Source organism: Lampris incognitus, chromosome 12 (assembly GCF_029633865.1).
Source record: "Lampris incognitus isolate fLamInc1 chromosome 12, fLamInc1.hap2, whole genome shotgun sequence".
NCBI classification, from domain to species: domain Eukaryota; kingdom Metazoa; phylum Chordata; class Actinopteri; order Lampriformes; family Lampridae; genus Lampris; species Lampris incognitus.
The window spans coordinates 26,939,640-26,953,091 of NC_079222.1; the positions used below are offsets into that span (position 1 = coordinate 26,939,640).

Consider the following 13,452-nt stretch of genomic DNA (forward strand, 5'->3'; position numbering starts at 1 on the left):
CAGGGAGCACGCTTCTCTGTGCGCCCGTGTCACAAAGAAATCGCCGACCGGAGATGGTGTCGAGGATGAAGAGTAGCCTGCTCGTATCGCCAACACTCATGGCCACTACTGAGTGTTGGCCCTCTCGTTTCCCGTCGGCCTGTAGTTGCAGGGGGAAAGGCACCGTTTAGCTTTCGCACCAAATCGAGCGTGGTACATACAGAGTCCAGAGGGCTTGTAGCGGTCTGATGCTGTGGCGCCACCGTCGGGCCACGCCCGCGATGTCGGCGGGGGGCCAGTGAAGGTAGGAGCCAGCACCCCGGCATGGGAGGAACGTTGTGTAGCGACGAAGAATCGGTCAGCCTCCTTTGCCAGCTCACGGGGATCAGTGATGGTGGAGTTAGCGAGCGCAGTCTGGACGTGGGGCGGCATGTTGCGCAGAAACAGCTCCATAAACAGGAAACATGGCTTTTCTTGACCCAGTAGGTTTAACATCCTGCTCATTAGCTCCGATGGTTTGCCATCTCCCAAGCCCTGAATTGCGAAGAGGCGACGTGCTCTCTCCGTTGCTGACAGTTCAAAAGTTTCAAGGAGGAGATGTTTAAGTGCGGCGTATTTACCATCGGCCGGTGGGTTGGTTATGAAACCGCTTATCCTGGAAGCCGTAGCGCACCCCAGCGCTGCCACTACGTAGTAGTACCTGGTCTCGTCTGCTGTTATGTCTCTGAGCGCGAACTGCGCCTCAGCCTGCGCGAACCATGTAGCCGCGGAAGACTCCCAAAACTCCGGCAGTTTAATTGCAACGGCGTTCGTAGCCATAATGTGTGTGGTTTAAGAAAACTTATCCGAAAACCGACGTCGGGGTCACCAGTGTAGAGCCGAAGGAACGGAGAAGACCGTAGGTTCACACTTTAGCCGTGTAGGCAACTTTCTTTAATCCACGGTAAATCAGCGAGACAAACAAAACCCACAGCTCGACTGAGCGGAGGTGGCAAGAATAACCAGAAAACTGGCTGGACAACCATAACTTAACCCTGCGTTAACCTGCCAGGGCAACCATGACTTAACCCTTAGTTCCTGGGTTGAATTCTGTCCCCAATACGTGTCCACCACAGTGTCACATTTAGACAGTGAAGGAAATGTTTTACACTACTTTGTTGCAGTCCAGTTATATAAGAGTTCCACTTTCATATTCTTTCTTATTAAGATTGTATTCGCTTATAAACGTGCTCAGCGTGGTCTGTATCTCTGCAGAGAAAGCAGCACTTTTCAGAAAAAGGGAGATGTAATATTTGCTAGTAATATTTGATTTGCTAATGTCCCTTACGGCTTTCCGTAGCGCCACAACAAAGTCACGTGATGTACGTAACAACGTCAGTGGGAATCCGGTCGGCGAATAAACACCCAGCACGAGAGAAGTCGTCCTTGCTTTATTAATGTTATAAGTTAACATAGCCAGAGGGCACAGATCATTACATCATCCAAGAGGCTTCCTCAGTTCGTGCCTTTCTGACTAGACCAAGCTAGTCTGACTGGCTGGTGATGAGACTCAGTATTTATCCTCTAGGAGTCGCTGTCAGAGTTATTGATATGCGTGGCTCTTTGTGATCAGATGTTTACCAACGCCCGTCGCTACTGTGGCGGCCTTTTGTGGCGACGCTTTTGCGGCATACTTTACATATTACGTTTATTTGTTCAACGTCCTCCCTCTTGTACCCAAACCACTGCCAGACGATGGATCCTGCGTTGTTTTTCTTGGGAATTAATTCTCCCTCCTCCTTTTGTCATAGCACGTGCTGCTGCCGCTACCTGAGATCTCTGCTGCTACATGCTGCCGGGCGTATGACGTTGCACGCACGACAAAGTGTGACGTACGTAACTAGGTGCGCTTGTTTTATCTCTCTGTGCGGAGAGATGAGAAAGAGTGAGAAAAACCTGTAGTTCAATGCCCGCGACTAAAAGCAACTGCGTGACAATTGAACGTATACTCGAATATTCACGATATAGTCATTTTCTACATCCCACAGAGAACAAGCCGCGATACATCGAGTATATTCGATAGATTGCCCAGCCCTACTCCGAATTCTCCAAATATGCCAGGCCTCATAGGAATGAATATTATTAGTCGAGGTCGGCAGCTAGTACAGGGTGAGTTTGAAACTACTTTAGGTGGAGAGTTAGTCAGATTGGAGAGAGGCGCTCCAGCAGATGCAAAGCGCTACCATCGTAGGCAAAATGACCGTCGCTAGAGTAGCTGGAAAGGACACTGTACACATACCTGCCTCATCAGTAGCTACAATAATGGCAAAAGAGTTAGCACCTAGATCAGAGAAAGGTGCCCGCAGCATGCTGTTAGAACCCATGAACGCACCGCTACCTCATGGGATGATAGTTGTTCCTGCTCTTGTGTCGTCACAGGGCCAGTCCTTCCCAGTGCAGGTGGTGAATTTCTCACCAGAGGATATCTGGTTACATCCAAGAACCCGGTTAGGTACTTTGTCGGAGGTAGAGTGTGTCCATACCAACCAGGTTTGTGAGGTCAAGTTTCAGCGGATCTCTCCTAGCATTGAGCGGATCACTGTTGATGAGAAAAATGGTCCGCCAACTCAGGACAGGTCACAGCAGATCCTGGATAAATTAGACATAGGTGATACTCCTGAGCAGAAAGCACCATTGTGTGATTTGCTGATGAGGTTTTCAGACATCTTTGCTATGAGTGATGAGGACCTTGGTTACACTGATACAGTTGAACACAAGATTAACTTAGTAGATGACATCTCGGTGACCCAGCCATACAGACGCATTCCCCCGACTCAGTACAATGAGGTTAGAGAGCACATCACTAAACTATTACAGAAGAAAGCACTTCTGCTTACGCCTCACCTATTGTAGTAGTCAGGAAATCTGACAACAGTCTCAGGCTATGTGTTGACTACAGAAGGCTAAATGCCAAGACTAACCGTGATGCTTTCCCATTGCCAAGAATAGATGAGAGCTTTGATGTGCTCCAGGGGGCTAAGTACTTCTCATCTATTGATTTAGCCAGTGGGTATCACCAGGTGGCAGTACGGGAGAGCGACCGACACAAAACCGCGTTCACGACTCCATTTGGAATTTACCAATACACACGCATGCCGTTTGGTGTTTGTAATGGGCCATCCACCTTCCAACACTGTATGCAGGCGACCATGAATGATTTGATTTTCCAGATTATGTTAGAATATCTAGATGACATTTTGGTGTACTCACCGACTTATGAGGAACATCTACAGAGACTTGAAGTTATCCTGCGAAGGTTGAAAGAGACCGGTCTCAAGGTAAAACTTGAAAAGTGTCATTTCCTGCAGGATTAGGTCTATTTCCTAGGTCATCAGATATCTGCACAGGGAATCGGTACTGACCCTCGTAAAGTTGAAGCTGTAAGGAATTGGAAGGTCCCCAGTACAGTGAAAGAATTGAGATCCTTTCTGGGCTTCTGCAGTTATTACAGAAGGTTCATGGAGGGGTTCTCGAAGATTGCTGGTCCTTTGCATGATCTGGTCAATCAGTGTCTTCACAATGGTAGCCCTGCTAGAAACAACCGGGAATTTGAGTCATTATGGTCAGCTCAGTGTCAATTGTCTTTTGAGTCCATTAAGGAGAAACTTACTTTAGCCCCTATCCTAGGCTACGCAGATTTTATTCTTCCGTTCATCTTGGAGACAGATGCGAGTAGTTTGGGTTTGGGTGCGGTCTTTTACAAAGCAAAGTGAACATAAGAGGGTCATAGCATATGCCAGTAGGAGGTTGCGCAATGCTGAACGGAATGACAGAAACTATAGCAGCATGAAGTTAGAACTACTTGCCATCAAATGGGCTGAAGGGGAAACATTTCGGGGCTATCTCCTGGGGTCGAAGTTTGTTGCTTTCACGGACAATAATCCGTTGTGCCACCTGAAAACGGCTAAGCTCGGGGCAATTGAGCAGAGATGGGTAGCTCAGTTGGCAGTTTTTGATTTTGAATTGAATGCCCACTCACGACAGCCATACAGGGGAGCCTGCTAATCAGTCAGAGGATGAAGAGTTTGACAACTGTGTGACCATTTGTAACCTTGTTCACAAGGGGACTGCTCTAGGCCCGGAATTAGTGACGACCGGTGTCAATTGTTGTAATGTAAGGCAGATTCGTGTCATGGAAGCAGGTGTCGCTAGGGAGGCCAATACATTTCAAGGAAACACGCCTACTATTCCTGGTTACACAAAAGCGGAACTTGGTACCTTTCAAGCCAATGACCCTACAATCAGTGAGTTCAGGAAGTTTTGGGATAGAGAGAGAGAGCCAAATGGCCATGAGAGGTCTGCTCTGTCTAAACCGGTTAAGGCACTTTTAAAACAGAGGAAGTATATCCTAGATATAAGTGGATTATTGTATCATGTTGTCAATGTCCCTCACCAAGGTGAATGTCAACAGTTGCTCTTGCCCTCCTGTCTGAAACAACCAATGCTAGAGAGTGTCCATGATCATATGGGTCATCAGGGCATAGAGCGCACTGTAAACCTGTTGAGACAAAGGTGTTTCTGGGTTAGAATGTATAATGACGTTGAGGAATGGATCAAGAAGTGTCAGAGGTGTATATTGACTAAGATGCCACAGCCTAAGATACAACCCCCTATGAAGTCGTTCATGGCTTCTAGACCATTGGAAGTTGTTGCAGTAGACTTTACTGTTCATGAACCAGCATCGGACAGGCGTGAGAACGTCTTGGTGGTTACTGACGTTTTCACTAAGTTTACACAAGCCTTCCCCAGCAAAGACCAAAAGGCAGATACCACTGCCAAGGTTCTCCTTAAAGAGTAGTTTACGAAATACGGAGTACCTGAAAGGTTGCACTCGGACCAGGGCAGACATTTTTGAGAGCGAGGTGGTTGGGGAGTTGTGCAAACTATATGGAGTGAGGAAAACGCATACCACACCATATCACCCTCAGGGAAACGCACAGTGTGAGCATTTTAACCGGACGCTTCACGATCTGTTGCGTACACTTACCCCAGGCCAGAAGCGCCGTTGGCCCGAACACCTACCTGAACTGATCTATGCTTACAACGTCACACTCCTTGCTCCTCTGAATGAGAAAGTGTAGTGTCCGTCCATTGATGTGGGTCAGTTGGTGTATTTGCGCTTACAGACCTCTAGGGAGGAAAAAAATTCAGGACTCTTGGGGCCCTACTGTTTATAAAGTGATCGAGGTGCAAGGGACTACCTACACCATGGAGCCAGTAGAGGGTGGTTCTACTAAGAGAGTTCATCATGTTGATTTGCGCAGTTGTGTTAATTCTGGTCCTCCGTCTGAAGACAAACGAATAACTTCCCCACTTGGTGTTTCACCTGTGGAAGAGTTGGTTTCTGACCCAGTTGATCCCGTGCTTGCTGACCCAGAGGGTGTAGCACTTGAGCAGGTAACTTATCCCCAGTTGAGACAGCCCACAGACTTGCTATCTGAAGGTGTAAAAGTGGTAAATAATAACCCCGTGGAGAATGAGTCATAAGTGTTTCTGGTGCCTGTTAAGGGGGAGTTTAACTCTCCTGAGCCAGAAGGTGTACCAGAGATGGCGGATGCGGTAATACATCCTAGAGGGCCCGAATCAGAGGTTAGGGTACCTGTCCCAGCTCCTAGAAGAAGCCAAAGAGCTACTGCTGGTATCCACTCAAACCCATTTAATGAACCTAGGTCAAGTTGCAACGCAATGTCATTTAGTCCTGAGGTGTTAACACAGCTCATTTCGAGCCTTGGGAAGGTATTCTTCCAGGAAGCAGATAAGGAAGTGAGGAACTCAAACTAAGTCACTGAGGGCATTGACATTCAGTAGGGGAGAGTGTAGCCAGGTGGTAAAGAACTGATCTTTCTTCCTGCTGTGAAACGTAATTTTGTACTGCCCCTTTAAGAGATTAAGCTCGACTCAGGGTTATAACGTCACACGTGCGACTCGCGCCTAGTTTCAGTCAGAGCAAGGATGGGGTGAAGCATGGTGAACAGAGATGCATAGCAGTCTGCATCGGGGTAAATATTTAAAAATTTACATTCAACCTATAGAAATAATGTTCATATCCAGTACCTAAGATCTCAAAATGTATATTTACGAGTTATTAGAGTGAGATGGAATATTATTTTGCACGGATGGTTCTGAATTGCGTAGTATGCATAACCGCGTGTTCGGATTTTATTGTTTGCATTTACTGATACTTCTAAAACTGTGCGTTACCCGCGGTTAGTACTTCGGTATTTTGTGCATATTATTTTGTAGCAATTCGGTATTTTATTTCGGTATTCTCCTATGGATACTGTGAGGTTGTTGAACCAACTACTGTGAATGTTTCGCTAGGTAGCCAGTTTTGCTGTAGCTGTTCTTGGCTAGCCATACTGTGGTGGCCATCTTGAAACGTGGCTGCAAGTGAGTGGCGTTATGCACTATTTCACATAAATGACTTAATACTACTGATGTTTAATGTTAATTTAATTAACATTGAATGTTTTATTTTGTATTTTGGTTTTATTTACAGAAGCCCACTACTGTATTTAATTTGGGGTATAATTTGTATTTTATTTTCATGCGATCGGGATTTTATTTTGAACTTAACTGATATTTCAGTTAATGTTGAACAGTGTTGTAACCCAGCGAAAGAGCCATTACTAATGCATTGTGAATATTTGTATGGCATGGAATTTTATAAACAGCATAAGTGAATCCTTCTATTCTCCTATCGACCGCTGTACTCCTATTGAAGTGAGGCAGCATTCAGAATAAAAAACCCCGAAATAGAATTTTGTGTTGTCCGGTGAGTTCATTAACCTAAGGACCCATCACACATGTATAGGAGGTGGCTGATGGAAACTCCACTTCTGAACCTGTATCCATATCCACTCTTTGTGATGACCTGACTGAGGGGGTTCAGGCCTATGCAGAACAGCAGCGGGGATAGTGCATCACCTTGGCATATGCCACATTTGATGGTTACCTGTGTGATTGTCTTTGAGTTGGCCTCTAGTGTTGTTTTCCACTGCTGCACTGAGTTCTTAATGAAGGCTCTTAGTGTCCTGTTGGCTTTGTATGGTGCCAAGCAATCCAGTAACCAGGTGTGGGGCATTGAATCGTAAGCTTTCTTGCAGTCAAGCCTGGGTGTGCTCAGGTTGGTCTGTCTAGTCTTAGAGTCTTGGGTGACTGATCTATTAACCAGTAGCTGATGTTTTGACCCTCTGGTGTTGTTCCCAATTCCCTTCTGTGTTTCGCTAATGTATTGACTTGTGTGCCCATTCAGCTTAGCTGCTATGATGTCAGATAGGATCTTCCATTTTGTGGAGAGGCAGGTTATCAGCTGGTAGTTTGAAGGTGTTGTACCCTTGTGGGGATCCTTCGTGATCAGTATTGTTCTCCTTGTGTTAACCAGTCATTGTGAAACACTGATGTTAGTGGCCGGTTCATCTGTTTCCCCAGGCATTCATGGAGTGCCTGCAGCGCAGCTCTTCATGCTTGAGACTTGTCCTTGAATGTCAACCACTGTGATGATAAATGATTGTTGTTCCAGGATATTTCTGTGGTCTGCTCTTCGGTGGTCCACCAGCCACTGGGCATTGGTGTTGTCTGATGCCTCCTTTTCCCATATATCCATCTAGTATTGCTTGGTTTCTGGTCTTGGTGGGTCTGATGTTGTTGACTTGTTACTCTGCAGCTGGCAGTACACTTTGGATGGTTGTTTGAGGAACAAGCCATTTACTCTTTTGGCTTCTGCTTCTCTGGTGTATCTCTTCAGTCTGGTGGCCAGAGCTGTGAGCCTTTGGTTGCCAGTTTCCAGGGTTTGTCGCCAAGTTGGAACACCAGAGAAGGCGAGATAGATAAGCCTGGCGGAGATCTGGACCCTACTGAGTGCACTCCTCGAGTTTTAAGTATAATTTTAGCATTTTAATACTTTAAATCGTAGTCAGAATATTTTTTTCCTTGTGCCACAGTTTGTTACATTGATGACATCTTTTGTTCTGAAGAGAACAGAAGAAATTTTTCTTTTCTTTTTTTCCGGTGATTTTTTTTTCAACATTTTTCATTCATAGTATAACACAGTGTGGTGCTTGCTGCTCAAGAAAATTATTTTAGAAAAATTAAGAGAAATATCACACAGTTTGAAAATGGTCAACAAGCATTCTGCAGTAATACTTTTGTCTTAGGTCCTAGTAGAGTATACTAGTTTTCTTAACATGCACTGTGACTTTAAGTTTCAAATTAGCCTGGGCTATTCTGTCTCACTCGCCAGTCTTGGCTGTATATCTTCAAATTGCTGTATAAACAGCTTATAGAATGATAGACAATATCAACATTGTTTCTGTTTGTAATGATTGCACGATCTGTTTGTAATCATACACTTTTTCACTTGTATTTGAATATATGATCATATAAAGTCGATAACCATTTTTGCCCTAGACATACCCTGTGTGTTTTTACTCAAAATAGAACTTATATCCTGAGCGATAACCGGGAACTTGATTTGTGACCTAGAATATATCCCTCATCAACTTCCAGTTTTTTAAAGGCTTGTGACCTGAGCAAAGTATGAGGAGCTGTGCCAATTTGATTGTAGATCTGTGGTTTTAACATTTGGATTACATATCATCAATCAGTGTCTGATCTGCTTAAAAAAGAGGAGGGGGACCAGGGTCAGTTTCCAGTCTCCTTCAGTCCAAGTTAGCACATTTCTATATATACTTCCATCACCATACACATGCTCAGAGATTTCAAAGAAAAACATGAAATACACCTGTACACTAATAAACCATAAACGTCCACACCTTGTGACGGACCAGACAGCTTGCCCATTTCACAAAATATTTCCTTTATGATGCAGCCTTGTCTTCAAGACATGCGTCACTGAGCTAATATATCATAGTCAGCGTCTCAACAACTTCCCCATTTACTTTTAACCTCTCATGTTTGGAGCACTTCTGGACAGTACACAGCTCAAGAGTTTTCAGTCAAAAACCCTTTCTGTTCCAAAACATCATGCATCTCATTTTTATTTATTCTTGTTTTGTACAAATAACAACACAGAATGAGAAAATATAAACGATCCATGAAAAGGATCAAGCCAAACCAAATATAACAATATATAACATATCAAATATGAGAGTCACTGGCTGGCAAGATTAACTAGTTCATGTCAATTTTCCAAGAACTGATTTTGCATGATACTGGCATACTTACAGTTGACATCACTGATTCAACCACATTAATAGATGCCAAAGGAAATATTATAGTTATCCAGTATTGTTTTAATAAATATTTACACAGTATTACTTAACAAATAGGCTTTGATAGACAGTGTTTCAGATGTTACATAAAATATTTTAGATTTTGGACTGGCATATCGACAGAAACACGCAAATGTATGAACTATCTTACACTTCAGTGTATTCCTCTATCAGAGACACACACAAAATAAATAATAAATAAGATAAATAAAGACTTATGACATCAATCACTTATGTATCAGCCATTTAGCCTATTAAGTTTCTCATTAAGTGAACTAGTGTGCACAAGTTATGTTGAAATGAAGACACCCATCCTTTGATTATCCTCAAAGCACTACATTCATTTGGGTCTTCTTTCTGCACACTTGACTTTTTAGAATCCTTAGTTCTTTGGCAGCATTTGACAGGAACTCCTTGTATCTCTTCAGGACAATACAGCCATAGACCTTCTGTTGGAATATGTTTTGTGATGGAGGTAGTGATGTTGGTCCCCATGCTGGCTCTGGTAAAGGCAGGTTTGGGAAGAGGCTCTGATACATGCAGTTTATCAGAGAAGTCAGGCTGCTGCTGCGGTTACTGACAATGCTTAACGCTTTCAGCAGTGCACTCGGGGGTAACTGTAAGTCTGTCTGCTGCTCAAACACCCTTTTAAAATGAGGGTCGAAAGCTTGAAGATGTGTGTAAATGCTTGCTATCCTCTCTGACGGATCCAAGCCCGAGATGTCAGGTTCAGGGACATCATTGTTTGATATTTTGCAGAAAAGCTCTGACATGTCTCCTTGACTGATCTTCTGGAGATTGGAAAAATAAAATGAGAGGTTTATCAAACTAACTAGTTCATTAAAACAAATAAGTATCGTTAAACATGTGATGTCAGAAGCCATAGTAAGCCTAATTCTTCAAGCTTCTCTAAAATTAGACAATAACAATAACAATAACAATAAAACATCAGATTACTGCAGGTCGTACTCACATATATCCTGAGTAGATCAACAGATTCCTTATATATGAGTCTGGTTAGCTTCAACGTCTGTTGCAGAGAGTTCCCACTCTGTTGGTTTTTGCACAGTGTGATAGTTTTTGAAGGACCAACAGCCATAACCAGCAGAAGAGACAGTAATGCTGAAGAGAAATGTACTATGTGTTAAGACAGTCACTTCAGTAAATGAATGTTCACTTTTGTGATGGAGACGAAGTATGTTATAATGATAGTTAGAAATAAGGGATACTTGAAATCACAGCCAGTAAAACTTTATTTTAAATGAGCAAAGCAAACATGTGAAGTGGGCACAGTATTCAATATTTAATGCAATGGTCATTTTCTTTGCTATTCTACATTGATAGTTTAGGCCCACTATTCAAAAACATTAAGAGTTTACACTTATATACAGATACAACTTCACATAGTGGATCTGTATGATTGCAGTACATTATGCATTGGCTATCACTGCACTACCTACATTTTTACTACAGTTAGTGCATGCAATCCTTCAAATCATCTTTATGACAGCAACAGTACAGTTATAACTGTAAATCAAACATTGATGGATTAGCTTTAAATGAGACATAACAACATACAGGCATGATGACAATTCAATTAATGTAATACATTTGATAGGCTACTTTATATTTTTGTAAACTAAAGTAAAACCTTATAAACTTAACATGACTTACTAGTTGCTGTTCGTATTGACAGTTGAAAATACATATTCTTTACATGACCATTCATTCCCCACACAGTGTCACAGGCCAATTGTACTGACTTTTCATAATCCCCTCCCTTTAAACCTTTTTTTAAAGACTGAAACCACACATTTGGCATAAGAGGAAATGACGTGCACTTTGTGAAGCAACAAATTTCCCAGAAAGCCTCCTTTTACACATGCAGTTTTTTTTTTACCTCTTCTTTTACGTATTTAGTTTGCAACATCATCCCCTATCTGTGACTTTAACAGATGCACTAAGAAACATGTCTAATTGTTGGAATGCACATGAAACAACATTTTTTTTCATTATTTTTCATTTTTCAATCACAACTTTTTTTTTCCCAGGAGAGGGACAGACGTATGCTGATCTGTATGTTTTATTAACTTATGGAATGTACCACAATAATGCAAAATTACACAAAAATGGATAAGGATGTTCACTTACTGAGGTCATTGTGTCCTCTGACCCAGTCCACTGAGATGCCACTCCGACGCCCTATAGAGAACATAAACAAGAAGATGAGAAGTCAGCCGATGACAGTAAAAGGTTCACCACAGGCCAATAAGCAACATGGTCATGACTGAATCTCACCGCATGTGCATTATAAGAGTAAGAAAAACCAATATTTCAAAGGTTTTGTCAACAAGCCTTAAAAATCCCTTATTTTACACTGCATAAATTTGGGAAATTTTAAGAGACTCTGTATGTTTTCAGGCTCATTGGAAATACTTTCATGCATACAGGAAGCGGACCAGGTCACAGGGGAGGCATTTCTCAATCAGAGACTTTTAGCAGTGCGTAAAGGGTGGATCTGCTTAGGCAAGGTTGGCAATATTACGATGTCATCATACCAACATTTCAGAATACTACAGTGAGTGACTTAACCTACTGAGAGACTGCTCGTTTTGCTGAAAGACCAATTTATTTAAGATGATACATTTAATTATTGAAAAATAATGATACATCTATTAGTGATTGTGTTAATTCCAATTTTGAGTGTAGAGTTGGTTAACCCTAATCCCTAACACTAACCCCTAACCCCAACCCTATCCCCTAACCCTTACCCCTAACTCCTAACCTTAACCTCTAGCCCTAACCCTAAACCCTAACCTTAACCTTAACCCTAACCCTAACCCGTAACATAACCTCTATCCCTAACCATAACCTCTAACCCTAACCCCTAACCTTAACCCTAACCCTAACCATAAACCCTAACCATAACCTCTATCCCTAACCAAACCATAACTTCTAACCCTAACCCTAACCCTAAACTCTAACCCTAATCCCTAACCTTAACCCTAACCCTAACCTCTAACCATAACCCCTAACCCTAACAATGCAAGGAGGAAGAATTAGCCTAGAATGCATAGTTAAGGCTCCTTTGTGATTAGACTGGGTTTATCATAAACTAAGAATAACTGAGTTTATCCACTTGGTTTCTTAAAACGGATGAAAGAGGAAGCATTTTCTGAGCTATTGCTCATGTCCAAGCTGTCTCATAATTTACTTTATATGAATGTAGCATGGTCATGCAGTTTGTCTCATATTATTAGGGTCTGTCACAAGTCACCACCACAATCACTCCTACTATTGTCATCATCACCGTCACTAGTCTCATCCTACATCACTGTTTGACAGGGAGGATGTTCACTTTCCCCCAGTGATCCCCAGCAGCACGTCTTCAGAGACCTCTCTGCAGCAATACTGCTGCAGAAGTACAATACAAGTCATCGAAAGGTCAGACAAAATGGAAGATTGTTGCTGTTCAACTGTTTATGAAACCAAGCTGTACCTTGTGTTACATAGCCAAAGCAGCTCACCAATTCATGACTCATGATTTTGACCCACATTTCCATTCTGTTAAAGTTACTATGTTTTTGGTTTTGAACATTCACACTCAACCTGGTGTTTCAAATTACTGACTACGTATGGATATACAGGGGAAACTCAAGGAACCACAACCTTGTCAGCACTATCTCAGATGAGGGTTGACCACCACCACCACAACCTCGCCACTGTCCTCAGGGGTTTTCCAATTGCCCTGTAATTCAAAGGTGCACAACTGCTGTGCACCGCTAACATTCATGAAACTTAAGAGTTGAATTCCTGCCAGCGTATACAGACCTCCCAAAAAGCCTCCAATCAAGACCTAAATCAAACATTTAAACAGTCTTAGTTTGAATCTGCGAGATAGCGGAAACACAGGAAGTCAAGTAGTAGAACTTCCCCTATAACATTAGAGCTGGGGAATTTACTGAAAACTGTGGTACAGGTTATCAAATAAAATGCATACTGATGCATTAAAACTTAAAATAAATTTTATGCATTGAATATGGCATAAGGAATAGTAGTTGTGCTGTAGAAAAGTAAATGTAAGTTGTTCTGTACCATATGACAGGATACTAAAATCCAACCACTAACGGTGAGAAATGCACTCTCATTAGATGCAGGATGTTTACCAAGACACCTCATCTCAATAGAATAGCTTTTATTT

General features: G+C 42.5%; 1 protein-coding gene across 1 annotated transcript; it reads right to left on the reverse strand.

Moving 5' to 3' along the window:
- Positions 1-9,005: 9,005 nt before the first annotated feature.
- On the reverse strand, positions 9,006-10,995 carry m17 (IL-6 subfamily cytokine M17). The gene is made up of 3 exons (XM_056291096.1): positions 10,926-10,995; positions 10,225-10,373; positions 9,006-10,042 (listed from the first exon to the last, which is right to left on the reverse strand). Exons 1-3 carry the CDS (start codon positions 10,978-10,980, stop codon positions 9,578-9,580), a joined length of 669 nt encoding a protein of 222 aa, XP_056147071.1. The 5' UTR covers positions 10,981-10,995; the 3' UTR covers positions 9,006-9,577.
- Positions 10,996-13,452: the final 2,457 nt, after the last annotated feature.

What these genes read in the sequence shown, in the direction of transcription:
- m17 (XM_056291096.1), bottom strand. Translation starts at nt 10,980, where the DNA reads ATGAATGGTCATGTAAAGAATATGTATTTTCAACTGTCAATACGAACA. An exon ending in GTCAATACGAACAGCAACTA is followed by an intron (nt 10,374 to 10,925) that starts GTAAGTCATGTT and finishes ATTTCTCTTCAG; the next exon opens with CATTACTGTCTCTTCTGCTG. An exon ending in TTGATCTACTCAGGATATAT is followed by an intron (nt 10,043 to 10,224) that starts GTGAGTACGACC and finishes TCCAATCTCCAG; the next exon opens with AAGATCAGTCAAGGAGACAT.